The sequence below is a fragment of the Megalobrama amblycephala genome, linkage group LG24 (genome assembly GCF_018812025.1).
Source record: "Megalobrama amblycephala isolate DHTTF-2021 linkage group LG24, ASM1881202v1, whole genome shotgun sequence".
In the NCBI taxonomy this organism is placed as follows: Eukaryota; Metazoa; Chordata; class Actinopteri; order Cypriniformes; family Xenocyprididae; genus Megalobrama; species Megalobrama amblycephala.
The window spans coordinates 9,024,183-9,045,013 of NC_063067.1; the positions used below are offsets into that span (position 1 = coordinate 9,024,183).

Sequence of the window (20,831 nt, forward strand, 5' to 3'; positions counted from 1 at the left end):
TATATATATATATATATATATATATATATATATATCATTATAAAAATATAGGCCTATAAAAATATAAACATCAAATATAAAAGTGTTTAAGCGCCATCTTGTGTCCAAATGCCAAATAGGACTGAAAATGACAGATTTAGATCAGAAAAACTGTACAAAAGAGGAACAAAAACACAAAAGCAGTAGCCTATCAATACAACCAATTATAGCTGAGTAACTACGGTCATAAAGACTGTACATTCAAAGATGGGCAATATTTCAGGTATTTAAAATACATATGATATATAAAATATGTAAAATAGGCCTACTAATTCTGTATTTTAAAGCCTTTTAAAAAATCAAATGTAATTTGTATTTAAATACATTTAAGTTATTTTAAGTATTTTGGTATTTTCAAAATACACAAAATATTTTGTGCTAGTCGACCTCTTTATTAGGCTGCTGATTTCCTGTATCAACTAGTTCAGGCCCCCAACCCAAACTTTCATGCTCCTGAGCTGCAACTGCATGGGTGAGCGAGTTTTTTTGCATTATGGAATAAGATAAGGTGAGGATGTCATGGTCGATTCTAGGCTACTTGTTGACTACAGATTTGCCTTCAATTAACATGAAGGAATAAAACAAAGAGCTCTGCAAAGGTAGCCAATCAGCCTTGATAGTTAAGCTAGTTTTGGTTTTTATCAATTGGCTAGTCAATGTTTTTAAGCATTACTGTTTGTTAGGACTGGGTGATATGGCAAAATATATCTTGATAAAAGTGTGAATCAATTAAACTTTTTATCCTTTATATATCGCGGTATGCAAATATATCCATGCCGCTTTTAGTAGGCAGGTGTTATTGACACGTTAGAATGATAATGAAACATGGACGAGTAAGAGCGTGACTACCTGATGTTAAAAAGAGTTATTAAAAGTGCAATATGCCAGCCAGAGAACTCATATTCACTATTCACACACTGACAAGCAGCTTTCTGTGTGCGGCTAAACTTTTAAATACACACACAAATAATATAGTCGGTTTGGCATTTTTGATTAATTTGATTTTGATACATTTCAATTGGGGTGTTTTGTATTTTTATTTTGAATACATTTTCATGTATTTATGCTCATCTCTGTGTACATTAACTCTGTTAGACCACCCTTCAATTTCAGAGATGACTCATTTATTTCAACACAGCAACCTCAAAAATATCTAGACACTCAGCTACAGTACATTGAGTGGAACAATAAATGCATAATTTCCGCATGGTAAAATGTCTGCATGTCCCCCACGTCGCCCTCAAAACACCGGGGGAGGCTGCACTTTCTGGATTTCCTGTTCAGTCTTTTCATACCACTGCATCAAACCACAGTTTTCAGAACATGTTTCCACTACCGACAGAGGAACATAGCTTTCTCATCACTTGATATGAAAACAATACTCTTTTCTCTATAATTCAAGGTCTTCTTCAAGAATTCAAGGACACTGCTTTAAGTCTTGTAAGTACATGTCAAAATATATATATTTTTTTAGTGTGTGGTATATGTTTATTTGCATTTCTGTCTAATTTAATAATAATAAAAAAAAAAAAAATTATATATTAGCATAAAAATTTGAGTGAAACTTTGAATTGAGAAATGAACATGGATTTAAGAACGGATTTTATTTTAAAGGAATATTCCGTGTTCAGTGCAAGTTAAAGGGATAGATCACCCAATGATGAAAGTTCTGTCATCATTTACTCACCCTCATGTTGTTCCAAACCTGTATGAGTTTCTTTCTTCTGCTGAACACAAAAGAAGATATTCTGAAGAATGTTTGGATACCAAACAGTTGATAGGCTCCATTGACTTTAATAGTATGGAAAAATAAAATATTATAATATCAACTGTTGGTTACCGACAAACTCTTCTTTTGTGTTCAGCAGAAGAAAGAAACTCGTAAAGGTCTGGAACAACTTTACAGTGAGTAAATGGTGACAGAAATTTCATTTTTGTGTGAACTATCTCTTTAAGCTCTATCAACAACACTTGTAGCATAATGTTGATTACCTCAAAATGTTAAAAAGTGAGACACTTTCTAGAAATCAAAAGTATAACCACAAAACGTAAGCAATATGTGTGTTGGACCCATTCATAATATCTCATTGTGGCTGCGATTTACGCTTTTTTCCCCTTCAAGAATACAAGCAACAATTCAAACTTTTTTTTTTTTTTTGTAGCAATCAACCTTATGTAACAAATGCTATTGATTGAACCTGTATTGAACTAGGAACATACAGCAGCATTAAAAGAGACATGAAGTAAACTGATGATGTTCTTTTATGTTTCAAAGAGCTTCAAAAGAAGAGTCAAATGTCTATTTTGTCTATTTTAATCGATTCTCATTTTTTACGAACTAATATCGATTCTGAAATCCAAAGAGTCGATTAGTCTATTCTGTTTTCAGTTAATGTATGAACGGAACATGTAGCGCATCTTTCACCCAATAAATAAGCTTTGTGCTTTATTTTTGATATGTCTCAGATTTCAAATTCTGTCCATTTTATTACAAAATTAAAACAACAACAATAGCGTTTTGGCTGTTCACTGTAGCGCCTCAGTTCAAGAGAAGCGGCAGGTCAAAGCGCATGTCAACTGATCATCTCCACTTTAAAACAAATTACAGTGCAAAATAAACATGAATGAACACCTGAAGCTACATTAAAAGATACAGTAACTTACTGAAATCCGTATCATGTGACGGAAAGACGTCAATAACAGCCTATAAGCAATGTCACATAACGCCACATTTTAGTTAGCCTACCTCAGAAAAAAACATATTCAGTGACCATAACCAAAGTCCCTTTAAGACAAGTCATTTCACTCGGCGGCCATCTTTGAAACGCCTCTCGGGCATCCTGGGCATCATGCCCTATCTCTTTGAATGGGGAAACATCAAATTCTCCAAAACTGTTCACCAACCTTACAATTACATTTCATATTTGAAATCACCAATGAAATCTGACAACAGCTGTCTTATAAATGTTTTATCCAAACGCTCGAATCATGACAAAAAAATTTATTTTTTAGGTTGGATCAAGCTAATGCGCATGCGCAGACCTAAATGCGCGTCTCTTCTGCCATGTTTCAGAGGCGCGCGTCTGACTGTTTCTATAGAAACCGGCGCTTCTAACGGCTGCTGCAGTGACGCGATGACTTTACCAGTTGGCGATTGGCTCTTATTTAGAAGGCGGGACTTATTCCGCCATATTGCGCATTACACTTTCTCCCATTCAAAACAATGCGAGTGACACGTCTTGTGTTATTCTATAGTCTTTGCCATAACTCATTAGTCAGCTAGAAAAATGAACTCTAGAGAGAAGCAACGTACTAAATATATGCACCATGTTACCTATTCATTATAGTTCTTAATGTTCTTTATAGCCTATTTAATGCATGTTTGAGTTATGACAGCAGCCATTTAAATGTTTATATTTAAAAAAACAAAAACAAATTGGAGTAGAAATATAATTATGTAAATGTAAAGTTAGTGTTATTATAAAAACTTACTTGAGTGTAATTTATGTGTTCGTATACAAATCAGTTCATTTTAACCTTCAGTATTATAGGCTGTGTAGTACCAACTGACTCCCATGTGTAGTTTACAGAGATATTTTTCCTTAAGAAAATTTGCCATGTACTGTACCTGATATATATCCAAAATAATCGATGTTGAATCTCAATCAACAACACTTGTAGCATAATGGTGATTACTTCAAAATGTTAAAAAGTGAGTCACTTACTAGAAATCAAAAGTATAACCACAAAACGTAAGCAATATGTGTGTTGGATCTCATTGTGGCTGCGATTTACGCTTTTTTCCCCTTCAAGAATACAAGCAACAATTCAAACTTATTTTTTTGTAGCAATCAACCTTATGTAGATATTTTTCTACATTTCCTTAAGAAAATTTGCCATGTACTGTACCTGATATATATATCCAAAATAATCGATATCGAATCGCAAGCTTGTGAATCGAATTATAATCGAATTGAGAAATGTCCCTAATAATGTTTTTTTTTTTTTTTTCACAGCAAAAAACTTGCAGACTCATACCTCTATCCTGATGAGGAACCAAAAATCATATTAGAGAACAAAACTTTTTCAATTCTAATAAGTCATATTGAGAGTTGATGTGAGCAAATCTCTAAAATCCAACCTTATTAACCCAAGGAACATAAAACATCATGGAAAACACCACCTCAGCCGACAACGATGAAAAGTTTTTGCCTTTCCAGCGCTACCTCTTCACACCTGTGTACAGCCTGGTCCTGTTTTTTGGACTGATAGGAAATCTCGGAGCTTTGTACTACTTCATCTTTAAAATCAAACAGAAATCTCCTTCAAACATATACATCATCAACCTGGCGGTGGCCGACACGCTTTTCTTGTTCGCCTTGCCGTTTCGTATCCACTACCATCTGAACGACAGCAACTGGATATTTGGCGATGCCATGTGTCGCATCACCGGCACGGTCTTCTTCGCCAACATCTACATCAGCATCACCTTCATGACCTGCATCTGTGTGGACCGCTACATCGCCACCGTCCACCCTCACACCTACCTGCGGCTCCGCAACACGTGTCTCGCCTCACTGGTGTGCACCACCGTGTGGTTGGTCTCCGGGGCGGCCATGCTGACCTTCATGCACGAGTGCCCATTATCATCTAAAGGGAACATGTGCTTTGAGGGCTTCAATAAAGATGAGTGGAAGGACATGGCTCCCTACAGCTTATGCAGTCTCATTTTGGGATCCCTTCTGCCTTCTGTGGTTATCCTGGTGTGTTACCCCATCGTGGCTCGCCGCATCGCCCGGATCAACAACTCCACCGCCCGCGGGGCGCGGCGGATCATCTACGCCATCCTGGCCATCACAGTTCTGTGTTTCCTGCCATATCATGTCATGCATCTAGTGTACCTCCTGTCACGCCTGAGTGAGATCAAACAAGACTGGATTTACATCCTCCGTAGGGTGACTATGGCTCTAGTCAGTCTAAACAGCCTCCTGGACCCGATATTGTACTACTTTGCCACCGGCCACTACAAGTGGAGGCTCAAAAGACTGAGGTTGAAGAAGAAAAAGGGCGTTTATGCCATTTCCAAGGGTTTTTGAGCTTCTGGAGGCTTCATTCTGACTGAACTATTTGTTTTAAGTGCCGTCCACCATGTAAGATTGTACAACAGAGGCAAGACAAGATGACTCCAATGTACTGATACAGTGCAAAAACAAACAAGAATGACTATATGTTTTATTACATAACAGCAAAATTATTGATTGACTGATTAATTGGCCAATATTTGGTCATCTTGAAATGATCTTGCCAGCTAGGCTGATCCCCAATTGAGTCGGTACTGACCATCTTGTCAGTGGTTTATGCGATTTTGGCGTTTTATAATATTTTGTGTAAATATCTGTGTCTTATTTCATGTCATTGAACTACTGGATTTATATCAGATGCTGTAGACATCACTGGAAAAGCCCACGAATGAAAATACTGTATTTTGTTTCAAATTATTTTTTAATGTTCATTTTTTAATGTAAACAATCTAAAACTAAGAAATAAATATATTTTCACAACTGAAAGCCTTCTGAATTTTACTTTAAAAAAATCTTTATTGTTTTTTTTGTTTTTTTTTTACCAAAGACAAACTTCAAATCAGTATCATCAGTCAGGAAGGCAGACCTTTCTTCAACAACGTAGACAAGAAACTGCCCAATTCTTCATCCTGAGGAAGACAAAGATTAAAACACTGTGACAAACAGGTTAAAAAGGGCATAATTCAAAACCTAACATGTAAAACCTAAATAATTCTCTAAAACAAAAACCAATTTTTGTATGAATAACAGTATGTAAATTTACGGGAGAGGATTAGGGCCAAGCAATAATAAAAAAATAAAACCATCTCGAGATTAAAGTTGTTAAATTTTGAGAAAAAAAACGTTAAATTTCGAGAAAAAAAATTGAGATAAAATGTTGAGAATAAAGTCATTAAATTATGAGAAAAAAGTTGTTAAATTACGAGAACAAATTCGTTAAATTACAAAATTCTTCTTATAATTTAACAACTTTTTTCTCGTAATTTAATGACTTTATTCTAATAATTTAATGAGTTAATTCTCAACATTTTATCTCGACTTTTTTCTCGAAATTTAACAAAATTTCTCTCATAATTTTATGAATTTGTTCTTGTAATTTAACGACTTTTTTCTCGTAATTTAATTACTTTATTCTCAACATTTTATCTCGACTTTTTTTCTTGGAATTTAACGAGTTTTTTCTCGTAATTTAATGAGTTTATTCTCAACATTTTATTTCGACTTTAAATTTAACGAGTTTTTTCTCAAAATTTAACAACTTTAATCTCGAGATGGTTTTATTTTTTTATTATTGCTTGGCCCTAATCCTCTTCCGTATAAATTAGAGTAAGAGTCAAGTTATTCAATATCTTACACAGTATGGTATATTACTATGTGTTCAAAGGTTTGGATTTTTTTAAAGAAAAATCTCTTATAATGTTCACCAAGGCTGCATTTATTTGATCAAAAATACAGTAAAATATTGTGAAAATATTTATAACCATTTTTTATTTTAATATAGTAGACAATATAATTTATTCCTGTGATCAAAGCTGAATTTTCAGCATCATTACTCCAGTCTTCAGTGTCACATGATCCTTCAGAAATCATTCTAATATGCTGATTTGCTTCTCATGAAACTATTATTATTATTATCATCAATGTTAAAAAACAGTGCTGCTTCATATTTTTGTGGAAACCATGGTACAGTTTTTCCAGGATTCTTTGAATAGATTTTTTTTTTTTTTTTTTTTAAAAAGCAGCATTGAAACAAATATGTTTAAACATTGTAAATGTCTTTAATGTCACTTTTGATCAATTTAATGCAGAATAAAATCTAATTAATGAAAAAACAGGTCTAAATAGGTGTTTCTATAAGACACAAAATCGGATAAGGTGAAGTGAACCATGTGAGATGACACCACAAATTCACTTTCTCTCAAGCATTTGTAGCTGTTTCAAATCGCAATCCAATTGTGATGCACTGCAGCATAATGGATGGTGACATTTATTGTGATGTTTGTGTCATAAGCTAGCTGGCGATACCCAGCCCATGTTTGTTTGGAAACATAAGGGCAAAAATTTTCCCTTGTGGGCTGAGAGATGCTGTAAATTCCACTAGACCAACTGTCTGATCACATGCAGAGAAAACAAGTGAAGTTTTCCAAAAATACAAACCTTCACCTTTAAAAAACAGTGGTTAAAGCTGAACACAATTTAACCCGTATTAAATTACGAAGGGCATCAGTGGAGATTTAGTTCAATAGATGTTTGTTCACCTGATAGCTCCAAGAAAGCAGAATGACTTTGAGGTTGGGCTCCTCGGCCGAGGACGTCACTTTAATAACGATGGATTCCACGATGACGGTGCCGTCTGGGACGTGCTGGATACTGTAACTTTTTAATACACTGAAAGAGAATGAAAGAGACAGACTTGACGTCTAATGAAACCTTTAGGAAAGCATGACCCGCATACAGTATTTGGCCACATGGGCTGACATTTTGCACTGTGGCTTGAGAGGTAACAGCGTTGTTCACTGAGGGAAAGTGTTTGGGTGAAATGACTCACCTATATCTGCACAAGTGTAAATAGCAACAAAATGTTTTTTCTTTACACTAAGTGAAAATGGCGTTAAATTCTATTTATACTAATAGCAGTAATATTTTTGCACTGAGTGTAAAGCCTGAGTTGTTAGATAATATTTATACTTAGTGCAAATAGTGGCACATACTATTTTACATATACTGATTTGGCAGTTTCATACACGCTCCGAACCACTGATTCGAAACGAAAGATTCGTAAAGCTTCATGAAGCAGTGTTCTGAAATCGCCCATCACTAGATATTGTTGAATAAAGTTGTTTTTTTGCCACACAAAAAGTATTCTCGTTGCTTCATAACATTAAGGTTGAACCACTGTAGTCACATGAACTGCTTTAAATACGTCTTTAGTAGCTTTCTGGGCATTGAAAGTGTTAATTATCTTGCTGGCAATGCAGGTCTCACTGATTTTATCAAAAATATCTTAATTTGTGTTCCAAAGATGAACAAAGGTCTTACTGGTGTGGAACGAGATGAGGGTGAGTAATTAATGACTGAGTTTTCATTTTTGGGTGAACTAACCCTTTCAACGAGGGAGTCGAGCTGTGAATTCAGCATCGGCATTGAACGATTCACTGACTGGGCGAGTCTGATTCAAACAAGTTTGAGGTTGTTTTGTGAATCTTTTTGACTGACTCATTAAAAAGAATCAATTCGGAAGAGTCATTTGTTCATGAATCAGACATCTCAACTCATGCTGTGTCCCATGTTCGTTTTACTCTGTCAACATGAAATCTAAGGAAACACATATGGATGCAAAATGATTAAAACCATTTCCATATTGTTTTTTTTTTTTGCATTTGAGACCAATTTAGCTGCAGTCTTGAGCTCCGTTTACATTCATCACTTTTTTCTTTTTAAATCACATCACAAATGACTCAACAATGTACTCTAAAGTAAAAACTCACACCTAACCTCTAAGTACTAAATCTGAGCATAACACATCCCACACCGACTGCGTATTTGGAAAAACCTGACCTTCAAGATTGAATTGATCTGAAGAGTTGACAATTCCTCATTACATAATTTACTGAACAATGTTACTTTAGTTTTATGTATATATTATTATACAGGGTTCCTACTCTTTCACCAGATTCAAAGACTTTTTAAAGCACCGTTTATTTTATATCAAGCACCTATCAAATTCACATCACATATGGAGCATCATGAAAGACCTCTTACAATTCTTAACATTTTAATCCTCCTATTGCATTTGCATCCATTTTAACCTGGAAGAGGTGCAGAATCATTTGTACATTCATTTTGGAAATAAAGTAAAACCGTTTGCAGCTTTCTTATCCCTAATGTTAACAATTATTCCATACTAGTTTTGGTTTTCATTTTTTATGAATCATTACTTGAGTAAAAAACATTATAATATAGAGAGAATATTATAAAAATACATTTTGCAATTGTGTGAAAAAAAAGTATTATATGGACCGTAATTGTGGCTTAAAGTCAGAATATATACAATATATTATAGATATAAGCTTGCAATTCTGAGAAAAGAAAGTCAGAATTGAGTGATATAAATGAGCACTTCTGAGAAAAAAATCAGAATTGCAATTTATATATCACAATTCTGACTTTATAAGACACAATTGTGGCTTTATAATTATGAAATTTTGACTTATTAAAGGGTTAGTTCACTCAAAAATGAAAATTCTGTCATTTATTCACCTTCAAGTTGTTCCAAACCTGTTTGAATTTCATTGTTCTGCTGAGCACAAAGAAAGATATTTGGAAGAATGTCAATAACCAAAAAGATCTCGCCCCCCATTGACTACCATAGTAATTGTTTTTCCAACTATGGTAGTCAATGGGGGGCGATATTTGTTTGGTTCCAAAACAATATTCCAAAACAAAAATACTAGGACTAATGTTATAATTTTCACAAAATGTATTTCAAATTTAATTCAAGCACTTTCAAGGACCAATATTTGTTTTCAAGTACTTTCCAGGCCTTGAATTCATGTGTCTGAAATCCAAGTACTTTCAAGGCGAGTGGGAACCCTGATTATAGTTTTAATAATATTTTTATATTACTGTTTAGGTTTATTTGGGGGGGCATGATTTGCTGCATTAATTTAGCAAAAGAAAAGTGTATGTGTGGTATAGTTCGCTGACCTCTTGAGGTGTGCGTAGATGCGGCCGAGTGTGTCGGTGTCACTGTGGTGGTCGTGCAGCTGCACGCGGCAGGTGAAGCGCAGCTGATGTTCACTGAGGCCCAACTCTTTGAGAGCCTGCTCTGGAGAAACCAGCCGCAGACTCTACACACACATATTCAGAGAAAGGGAATTATTGACATCCAAAGCCTCATATCAGTCAAATAAATGATGAAAACCAACCTAAAGAGCCATGGTGACTTACATTGTCCTTCATTATTAACGTCCCGTGCATGGTGCGAGGTCTTTTAGCATCAGGCAATGGACCTGTGAGAAAGTTTCATTACTTTATATGTATATACATAGAGAGAGCAGAACTACAAGACCTCATAACCACAGGACAGAAAAGTCATGATGGTGTATCTGTAAACAGGTCAAATAAAGCAGTCAGTGGTATACGTGTCAACGATCACCTCCGAGAGCCATCTCTCTCTTCAGCAGGTTGAGCGAGATGTCCACAGGGACGCTGGGGTTCGTCACTATGGTCGTCGTCTCTCCGTTGGCCGGCATATAGCAACTGATACCTGCAATGGGTAAAACAAAAGCTGTTTACATCAGCACAAAGAGAATATTTAACAAACCTTGAAAAATACCCTATAAAAGTGATCATTTGAGTACCATTTTTCACCCTTGAATAAACACAGAACAGGGTTACTGTAGACTTACTGAACTCCTGTTCAATCTTGTCTTTGAGGAACTCCATTTTCTTGGCCTCTCCATGCACCAGCAGCATGTTCCTGGGTTCTGCCATGCGGATCAACTGCATGATGCCTTTGGCGTCGGCGTGAGCGCTGAAGGACATGTACTCCACCTGCAGCTTCACGTCCAACTAAACACACACCACACAGTATATGAGATGAGGGCTTGCATAGACTAGTTGGGTAGTCGAATATTTCAGCCACTATTCATCACTGTTGGAAGCCATTGAGTACTCAAGCATGCAATGTTGACGCATTTGTTTTTGTTTTGTTTTTTAACCCAAACCGAGCCATGGCTGCGACCAAAGAGAGTATGCCTTATTCTGTTATAAACTATTTTGAACCGGTTGAGTGAAGATCTAAGCGATGTGAGCACAGATCCATTATTGTTTTTTTTTTTTTGAAGACCTCTAAAATGTTATATGAGGAGGCTAATGTTGTATAATACCCCTAGGCTAACTGTTAAAATTTATTTTATTAATATAAATGCACATATTGCTCAATGTCAAAGACATGGATGTTAAGGTTTTAATATTACGTGTCAATTTACATGTTAAACACAAAATGAAACCCATTATTTTAATGTTTTTACATGTAAGAGATGTAATTCTTGCAAACACTGGGCTGTCAATTAATAAATACTTGTTGACACAAACAATTTTTTTATGTTTTTTTAATGTTAACATAATCCACGAGTACTCAAGAGATTTGGTCATAGTTTTGACAAGTAACCGTCTAGGAGAACCCTACATGAGACTCAAATACAGAGATTCAGATGTTTGACATAAAAATAAACTTCTAGTTTGGTCAAAAATGGTAAAAATGGCCAATTTTTATGAAAATTATGGGAAACGGTGGACAATATAAACTAGACCAGTGGTTCCCAACCTGTGGTCCGCGGCCCACTAGGGGGCCGCAGTGATCCTCCAGGTGGGCCGCGAGATAAATTAAAATTAATTTAAATATATCACTATAATTCCTTAATTTAGTTATTAATACGTTACATTTAATACATTAAATTAATTAAAAAAAAAATACATTTAAAACCACGCACTCTCTCGTACGTATTCTGTGATTGTTTTGGTTCATCCCAGGTCGTTTCTCATCGTGCTGCTGTGAAATACAGACTGAACGGTGGCTGAAAACGTTGGAAAAAGAATGACGATAGTAATGAAGGTAAAGACGATTACAATGGCATACAGTAGTCTTACATTAGGAATGCGCGAGTCCGCAATTATTGATGCGCAAACAAACCATGCATGTGCGCTCTCGACTCACTGATCACTATAACATCATATTTCTGCATGAACACAGTTCAATATATCCGCGTAATTGTCAAAATTAATGTACTGTGAGTGTTTTATAATGGATGCTTGCCGAACAAGCGTGTTTTGGAGAAGTTTGAGAGGATCAGTGGTGTTATGTGTTGTATGTCAATAATTTTGAATGGATCCGCATAGTTTTTAAATTCAGTCCTTTGGTATCTCCCTGTGGTCTTATTTGGTATGGCATGTTGACTTGTGCTTATTTAAGTTATTGTATTACTGAGCAAAGTAAGTACTTTTAAGTTGTAAAGAATGTCTGCAAAGTATGTTCGTGCACGTGCCGTGTTGATTCAGAGAGGAGGTGGGCCTTGGCCTAAAAAAGGTTGGGAACCACTGAACTAGACTATAGTTCAGTGTTCTCTGATGCCATCTAGTGAAGGTCAATTAAAATCTGTGTTTGCTGCAGTAATTACCGTTGCTCTTCCCTCTATCTCCAGTTTCTTCTGTCCATTCAGAATCTTGTGTCCCACAGTGCCTTGCACACAGTATCCTGGCATGATCACCTGAGAAATAAATACATTTAAGTCATATATTTTCTCTTTCGATAAACAATATGAGCTGGAATGGTCATTGAATGAGCTGATGTGGTAAATAAGTGTTTTGCAGTAACATCTGCTGTTTCATAAGGATTCTTACCATGTTCTTTTCATTCCCGGCCCATTTCTTGAATATCTGTAAAGACTGCCCAGCATGCAACATTCCAGGGGTGGCGAACACAACCTGATGGAACAGATATCAAAATTTCAGGCTGCTTTTGCATAATATCAAGTACTTATTTGATTCACTTCACAATAATCCATCATTCTTTTTGAACGCTATAACAACAGAAATGGCTACAAACTCAATGTCTTCCCAAAAAGAATCAACTCTGATACTGTGGCAATTCTTGGGAATCGAGATTCGAAACAAATCTCAAATCTTTCAGTGCACAAATAAATTCGGATTTGTTCACTAATTTATTTTGCGATAGATGTAACATCCTATTAGTGGAAAATCTTTTTAAATATTATACAGTTATACCAAAAAAGATACAATATTACATTTAAAATGTAATTATTTAATTAAATAAAGGAAAATGGGTCTAAAAGGAAGAAGATTTAAAATTCACGTTAAATATTCTAAAAGGTTTCTACATGTATCATTTAATAATAATAAAAATAACACAAAGTAGTAGTAGTGGTGGTGGTAGTTATAATAATAATGCATAAATCAGTAGTCATAATTAAAATAACAATAATAAATCCAAGAATAGTACATAAATTATCAAAGTATATCAATGATCAGGTTTAAAGAAATAATTAATAGAATATTAATAATAGAATAATTAAAACAGAATATTAATTAATATTCTACAAGGTTTCTACATGTGTCATTTAATAAGAAATAATAAAAGATAATAACAAAAATATGCTGCATAATAATAATAATAACAATAATAAAATCCATGAATATGCCATATAGAATTGAAGATTCTATAAAAATTGAACTGATATACATTCTAGAATATTAATTAATATTCTAAAAGGTTTCTATATGTATCATTTAATGAGAGATAATCGATTTATTATAATTGATTATGCACAATAGTTATATATATACCATTGGTCCAGGGTTATCAGCATATGTGCGATCAAAGGCTTTGATGTGCTTGAACTCAAACATGTTTCTTTGTACAAAGGTCTTGCGGATCTTCTGATTGGTCCAGGTGATGAAGAGTTTGTAGTAGTGATTGGCTTTCTCCGTCAGCCCGGTGGAGAAATAAATGGGTGCTTTCAGATTCATTCTCTCCCTGTTAAAGTGAACAACCAGCAATTAGACACTGTTCTGTGCCGATGTACAGTTTCCAGAAGCATCCTTACAGAATATATCATGCCTTAAACATGTTCAAAAAGGTAAACAATAAAAGGTGAGCAGCAGCAATTTTACAAGCTCACCAGAATGTTTCCAACAAAATACAGAGTTCCTGTGCTCTTCCCAGAGCAAACACTGGAATCAAGACCTAAAACAGAGACACCAAAATGAGCAGAACTTAAACACACACGTCTGAGAGAGTATGACTGAACTGACATTACAAAATATCCAGAATCTGAATGGATGAGTCTTGTCTACCTTGCCTCCTCTTTCCACTGTTTCATGAACCTTCTTCAGGAAATCTCTTTCCCTGCAGCGTTTGGAGTCTCTGATCGTGGTGGCATACGTGGATTCTGATATCAAAATATCTGGCCGGCATTTGTCAATCCAAGCAGCTCTGGGTATATAAAGTCAGAGAATTTAAAGAGTTAGTTCAGCCAAAAAAATTTAAATTCTGTCATCATTTACTCACCCTCGTGTCGTTCCAAACCCGTAAGACCTTTGTTAATTTTCAGAACACTAATTAAGATATTTTTAATAAAATCTGAGAGCTTTCTGTCCCTCCATTGACAGTCTACGCAACTACAACTTTGATACTTCAAAAAGTTCATAAAGAGATCGTAAAACTAATCCATATGAACTGAGCGGTTTAGTGCAAATTTTCTGAAGAGACTCGATCGCTTTATATGATGAACAGATTTAATTTAGGCTTTTATTCACATATAAACATTCATCAATTCCACATCAGTTGTGGCAAGCATGTTTGCTTGATGTACGAGAACCAATGAGGTTCATTCTCGTGTTACGCAGCACATTTGAGCTTCCGCACCAACCAGTGTGGTTTGTTTTCGCACGCCAAGCAAGTTCGGTTGAGCTTCTGTTTATGTTCGCTAATCAATGTTAATATGTGAATAAAAGCCTAAATTCAATCTGTTCATCATCTAAAGTGATCGAGTCTCTTTAGAAAATTTGGACTAAAATGCTCAATTCATATGGATTCGTTTTACGATCTCTTTATGAACTTTTTGAAGCGTCCAAGTGGCAGTTGCGTAGACTGTCAATGGAGGGACATAAATTGCTCAGAATTCATTAAAAAGATCTTTATTTGTTTTCCAAAGATAAACAAAAGCCTTACGGGTTTGGAACAACATGAGTGTGAGTAAATGATAATTTTTTGGGTGAACTATCCCTTTAAACATAACTTATACTTGAAGAGTAACATAAAATATGTGACAAAAAAGAGCTTTTACTCACCCCAAATGTCTGTCTGGTGTCATGTTGTAATCACCCTATCCAAATTGATTTAGATATAATTAGAAAATTACGTCAATAGCTGGAACATCATGAAATTGAGAGTATGCAATAGGTAATGTGACACTCACTGTGTAGACAACAGACTCCAAGCCAACTTTGATTTGAAACATGGCGGCTCCCAGCACATGTCCTGCATAGTACGCTTTGATCTCAAGCTCTTCATCTACCTTGATGGAGCAAAAAAAAAAAAAAAAAAAAAAAAAAATCAAATCCATTAGCAACATAAACACAATCCTTCAAAGCTTAAATAACATTTTAGTTTAACCATTTTCAATAGGGACATTTTACAATGAAAAATACATATTAAATGAATTAGTTTACATTAATTATTTTTCTAAAATTATTTTAAAGGTGCAGTAGAATTAAAAATTGAATTTACCTTGGCATAGTTGAATAACAAGAGTTCAGTACATGGAAATGACATACAGTGTCTCAAACACCATTGTTTCCTCCTTGTTATGTAAATCTCATTTGTTTAAAAGACCTCCGAAGAACAGGCGAATCTCAACATAACACCGACTGTTACGTAACAGTCGGGATCATTAATATGTACGCCCCCAACATTTGCATATGCCAGCTCATGTTCAAGGCATTACACAAGGGCAGCCAGTATTAACGTCTGGATCTGTGCACAGCTGAATCATCAGACTAGGTAAGCAAGCAAGAACAATAGCGAAAAATGGCAGATGGAGCAATAATAACTGACATGATCCCTGATATCATGATATTTTTAGTGATATTTGTAAATTGTCTTTCTAAATGTTTTGTTAGCATGTTGCTAATGTACTGTTAAATGTGGTTAAAGTTACCATCGTTTATTATTGTATTTGCGGAGACAAGAGAGCCGTCACTATTTTCATTTTTAAACACTTGCAGTCTGTATAATTCATAAACACAACTTCATTCTTTATAAATCTCTCCAACAGTGTAGCATTAGCCGTTAGCCACGGAGCACAGCCTCAAACTCATTCAGAATCAAATGTAAACATCCAAATAAATACAATACTCACATGATCCGAAGCATGCATGCAGTATGCATGACGAACATTTTGTAAAGATCCATTTTGAGGGTTATATTAGCTGTGTGAACTTTGTTTATGCACTGTATCATAGCCGAGAGTTCAGGGGTGGGGAGCGCGAGATTTAAAGAGGCCGCAGCCTGAATCGGCGCATTTATAATGATGCCCCAAAATAGGCAGTTAAAAAAATTAATTAAAAAAAAAATCTATGAGGTATTTTGAGCTGAAACTTCACAGACACATTCAGGGGACACCTTAGACTTATATTACATCTTGTGAAAAAACATTCTAGGGCACCTTTAAAACTTTAGACAACAAGCTTTACCTGAACTGTTTGGTGGAGGTTGAGTGGCACAACTTTCTTCATACAGTCTTTGATCATCTGTGAAGTGAAGAAGTTGGTCTCTCCCTTTTTGTCGACTGTGATCTTTCTGAAGTCCTCCAGCAGGATGGGACAGATGGCTTTGGTGGGGTGGGTCATGTAGATGGGACCGTCGTAACCCACCATCTCGCTCATGTAGGGAAGAGCACCGCAGTGATCCAGATGGAAATGACTGAGAGGAACATAAAGGAGGAAAAATCACAATGTAGAGCAGGAAAACTCACACAACAATCACATAATACAAATCAAGTATAAACAAACCTTATAATGACACAGTCCAAGAACTCAGTGAGGCGGCCGTTTTGGGTAATGTAACTAAAATCTGGGAAACGTCTCTGAAAACAAACACAGAAAGTTATGGGTGTAGTAGACTACAGAATTATACTTAAAATACACATAATGTATGAATGTAGCAAGAACCGCTGTAACGCACATCATCGTTGAAGCCCATGTGCATCCCGCAGTCAAGCATAATGTTTTTGCCTCCGATGGAGACCAGAATACAGCTGCGGCCGACATCCTGACCAGCCCCTGCCAGACAAAAGATACATTCAGAGCTTGGTTTAGAATTACAATTATTTATATAATATTATTTACCTATATGATATACTATTTACATTATATAAGTCAAAATATATCATTACAAACATACTATTAGAAAACCTATATGACATGTATAAAAAGTTTTAATGTATAGTTATCATAATATGACAATAAACTCATCATATATACACATATATATATATATGTGTGTGTGTGTGTGTGTATGTATACACATTATATATGTGTGTGTGTGTGTGTGTATGTATACACATTACACACACACTCGCACAATATGACATAATATGGTATAATATAAAGTCTAAAATAGGTAATTATAATGTATAATAACAAGTGAAGTATGACAACAAGTGATTTAATTTACTCATTGATTAATATATACATATTTGCATATATTATCGGATTTGTTAAGTATCATATGTTTGAAATTGGCTTATTTATACACGTTTTTTAGAAGTGTTACCTACAAAATTAAGCAAACGTCTTACCTAAAGGCGTGACTTTGATATCAGGCATCTTGACAGCTTTGAAAAGATCAGAAATTAATATTTTATGTTTACAAGAGACTAACAGTCACACTCAAATTGTAGATTAGCTGGATATGAACACTTGATGGGTGCATGTCAGTCAGCTTGCACACTTTCCAGGGATGAAAACCAACTGTGAAGACTTTATACGTGTGGAAATGTTCAAATAGTAGATCATTCAAAAACACGTTAGCACAGAGGCTAAACAACTTCACGCCGCAGCCATAACGACGCCACAACTGAGAACCGTCGTGGTGTGGGCGTGGCTTAGTGGCCCATACGTTGGCTATAATTGTAAATAATAATTATTTTATTTGAAATCTTCACTGTGTATTTTCAATTCAATGGCTATTAAAGCCCTTCACTGTTATTATTCAATTGTAAATTATTATCTAGACCGCTACTTAACGAAACAAAGACAGCTATTCCACGTGGTAACTGTTACTTTTCACAGCGCTGGTTAGTTTGAACCAATCACAGTCGTTTATGATTTCTGGAAATGATTTTTAAAAGTAATTTTCATTCCGATTTCAAGGGCGTATTTATATTCCGTTATCAGGTAAAAGAAAATTGTGGAGTTCACATATTAAAAAGATTATAGTGTTCAGTATATAAATGTCTCCAATAAGACAAACAACCTCCAGATATTTGAATGCGACTCAATGGAGAATTCGACTTTCTGAGCCCTCAAGCGCCCCCTCATGGAAGACTAGTAAGAATTGACGTCTAATGTGACGTCGTTGCGTAATCTTCAACCCTATTGGTTAAATTCCCCAAACAACCGCAGAAGGCCAAGGCCCAACGTCCAATCACATGGACATTTTTGTCATGTGACATGAAAAACGTGATTTGATTGGTCTAATGTTGCCTACGTTGCTTAAAGAACGCAGGAAATCACGGAAGAGAGAGAGGATCAAAGGGAAAGCAAAAAGCGTTTTAAGTGATATGGACACATAAGATACTTTTTTTTAGCTAACTAATATATTAGAACTTTTAATCACTCGTAGATTTCGTTTGTCCACGAATTTTCTTTCGTTTATTTCGTGGTAGCTGAATAAGAAAGAGCAAAAATGGCAGATACATTCAGTCTTCAGAGGGTTTTAGAAACATTCAGATCAAGTCTGAGTGAGAATAAGGAGGTTTACATTAAATATTATATATCAGGATGGAAGGAGCTGGTCAGGTGGGTACATGTTTTATTATTGTTCCACTTTATGACCTTATATGGTTACTTTGAAAAGGGTTGCTCTCGAAATATTAAAGAATTTTTATTTTATACTTAATTTGTATTAGATTTCAAGACCTGTAAAATGAACCGAAATCAATATTAATTTATGAAAGAGCTATACTGTCCATTTAAAAGTGTCTATCTTGTAATTATAATTACAAATGTCTGGTAAGGTAATAAAACAATTAATTGGTAAAAAAAATATGTGAATGTTGTTTAAAGGTGCAATATGTAAGACTTTTGCAGTAAAATATCCAAAAACCACTAGGCCAGTGTTATATATTTTGTTCACTTGAGTACTTACAATATCCCAAATGTTTCCAATTTGTAAATCGTGAGATAATTGCAATTTTAACCAAGGCTCCGGGACGTGTGAGCAGTCGCCTGTCAATTGCGTAATACCCGCGTTACCCTCGGTTTCCGGTTTTATTTTGTAGAAACCATGGAAACACCAAAGACGCTTTAATACTTACACGTTTTAATAGACAAGGGAACAACTGTTTTGATATATTTATAGACAGAAAACTAATTGTTGTTTCAACATGTTCAACAAGTCTTATTGTTTAAATCTAATTTTCTAGATTTTTTTGCGAGTACCATGCTTTACCATGCCTCAGAGAAAAACACTCTTTTGTCAAGTAGCTAACATAGCATAATCAGATGCAGCTTTATTTTTAGCAACAGTAATACAGCATTTTCTCCATCATACAATACGTTTTAAAATTAATTGCATGCCATTCATCAACACAAGCCATCCAGCATTTAATATGATATTCTAATTTCGATCTATCTTACTGCAGTGTGTAACAATGTCTCACAGCAGCCGCCGAGCGAACACACAGAGTAACGTTATAACGTTTTCAACATACTCAAATGTGTCTAATATGATAAACAGCGCTGCGTTACCTCATACTCATGACCGGAAAAGCGTAAGCGGCGCCGCCGACTGTGTCATAATAAAAGTTCCGCTACTCGCGGTGTGTGTTGCGCAATCGCTCCAGCGGCCTCGTTCAGCTCCCACAACACTCGCTCCTGCTCTGCTTCATACTACAGTAACGTTAATAATCTCATCCATGGACATGATTTCTTCCCGAGTCCTATCAGTATTCTTTTGCACCGTCCTTTGAGGTCAAGACCACATGTCCCAAGATTCTGCACTCAAACTTGGCGTCATCAAGCTACGCCTTTGTTTTGAATAGGCCTCCAGCAACCTCTAGTGGACAGAATTCTTACATATTGCACCTTTAAATATGGATTGCCTGATAATAAGCATTTAGAAAAGTTTGTTAATCTGAATCCCTCTTTTTTTCCATATCAGCTTCATGAATAGTTTGGGGAACGTGTTTTCCTTCATCTCCAAGGATGTGGTCTGCAAAATCCAGATCCTAGAGAACTTCCTTTCAGGAGAAAATGGATCCCATTATGTCACCATCCAGTCCATGGTGAAGTATGAGCTGGAAAATGACCTGGTGGACCTCACCAAAAGAGGCAGCCACCCAGAATCCGGATGCCGGACTCTTCTGAGGCTTCATCGTGCTCTGCGCTGGCTGGAGCTCTTCCTCGAGAAACTGCGAACCAGCTCCGAGGACAGCAAGACCTCAGTCATGTGTTCCGATGCCTACAACGAGTCTCTGGCTCATCACCACCCCTGGCTCATCCGTAAAGCCGTCGGCGTGGCGTTCTGTGCCCTTCCAGGGCGCAACACGTTCTTTGATGTGATGAATGCAGGTGATCACACTCAGGTGGTTGCTCTGTTAGGAGAGTCTTTGCCCCTCATCTCTGAGGTATACCAGATCACAGAAGACTTGTATGCAAAGAACAACCTCCTGGAGTTACCATAGAGAGATAGATTTAGTTCCTTACTCTAATTAATACATAGTTCTTGTGGCACATACTCACTTATTCACTACAAACATAGACTTACTTGAATGTCTGGCTGTCTAAAAATATTCATTTATTTGTTATGCTGAAGGGACATTCTGCAATATACAGATTTAATGCACATTTTATGCAGGGATCTGCTCATTTTACCTATAAACTACACAACCTTATGGGCTTTAA

General features: G+C 35.7%; 3 protein-coding genes across 3 annotated transcripts in view; 2 read left to right on the plus strand and 1 right to left on the minus strand.

The window, feature by feature from the left end:
- Positions 1-976: 976 nt before the first annotated feature.
- LOC125259924 (uracil nucleotide/cysteinyl leukotriene receptor) lies at positions 977-5,600 on the plus strand. The gene is made up of 2 exons (XM_048177936.1): positions 977-1,479; positions 4,056-5,600. Exon 2 carries the CDS (start codon positions 4,209-4,211, stop codon positions 5,133-5,135), a length of 927 nt encoding a protein of 308 aa, XP_048033893.1. The 5' UTR covers positions 977-1,479; positions 4,056-4,208; the 3' UTR covers positions 5,136-5,600.
- Positions 5,601-5,613: 13 nt separating this feature from the next.
- On the minus strand, positions 5,614-17,810 carry ints11 (integrator complex subunit 11). Its single transcript, XM_048177935.1, has 17 exons — positions 17,504-17,810; positions 16,888-16,985; positions 16,716-16,789; positions 16,398-16,626; positions 15,122-15,220; positions 14,994-15,028; positions 13,998-14,136; positions 13,823-13,887; positions 13,488-13,677; positions 12,525-12,608; positions 12,302-12,391; positions 10,532-10,694; positions 10,279-10,389; positions 10,071-10,132; positions 9,828-9,970; positions 7,379-7,508; positions 5,614-5,749 (listed from the first exon to the last, which is right to left on the minus strand). Exons 1-17 carry the CDS (start codon positions 17,529-17,531, stop codon positions 5,693-5,695), a joined length of 1,797 nt encoding a protein of 598 aa, XP_048033892.1. The 5' UTR covers positions 17,532-17,810; the 3' UTR covers positions 5,614-5,692.
- Positions 17,811-18,398: 588 nt separating this feature from the next.
- Positions 18,399-20,831, plus strand: part of LOC125259925 (ceramide-1-phosphate transfer protein) — a 2,736-nt gene continuing 303 nt past the window's right edge. The window contains exons 1-2 of the mRNA XM_048177937.1: positions 18,399-18,725; positions 20,089-20,831. The exon at positions 20,089-20,831 is cut by the window's right edge and continues 303 nt beyond it. Coding sequence (XP_048033894.1) covers positions 18,613-18,725; positions 20,089-20,611 — 636 coding nt within the window. The 5' untranslated portion in view covers positions 18,399-18,612 and the 3' untranslated portion in view covers positions 20,612-20,831. The remainder of the gene's footprint in view (positions 18,726-20,088) is intronic.

Bases quoted from the DNA above. Each gene is read 5' to 3' on its own strand.
- LOC125259924 (XM_048177936.1), top strand. From the start codon at position 4,209: ATGGAAAACACCACCTCAGCCGACAACGATGAAAAGTTTTTGCCTTTC.
- ints11 (XM_048177935.1), bottom strand. From the start codon at position 17,531: ATGCCTGATATCAAAGTCACGCCTTTAG. The intron at 12,392-12,524 runs GTAAGAATCCTT...TTTATTTCTCAG, and splicing joins CCGGGAATGAAAAGAACATG to GTGATCATGCCAGGATACTG. The intron at 5,750-7,378 runs GTGAACAAACAT...TGTCTTCCTCAG, and splicing joins TGCTTTCTTGGAGCTATCAG to GATGAAGAATTGGGCAGTTT.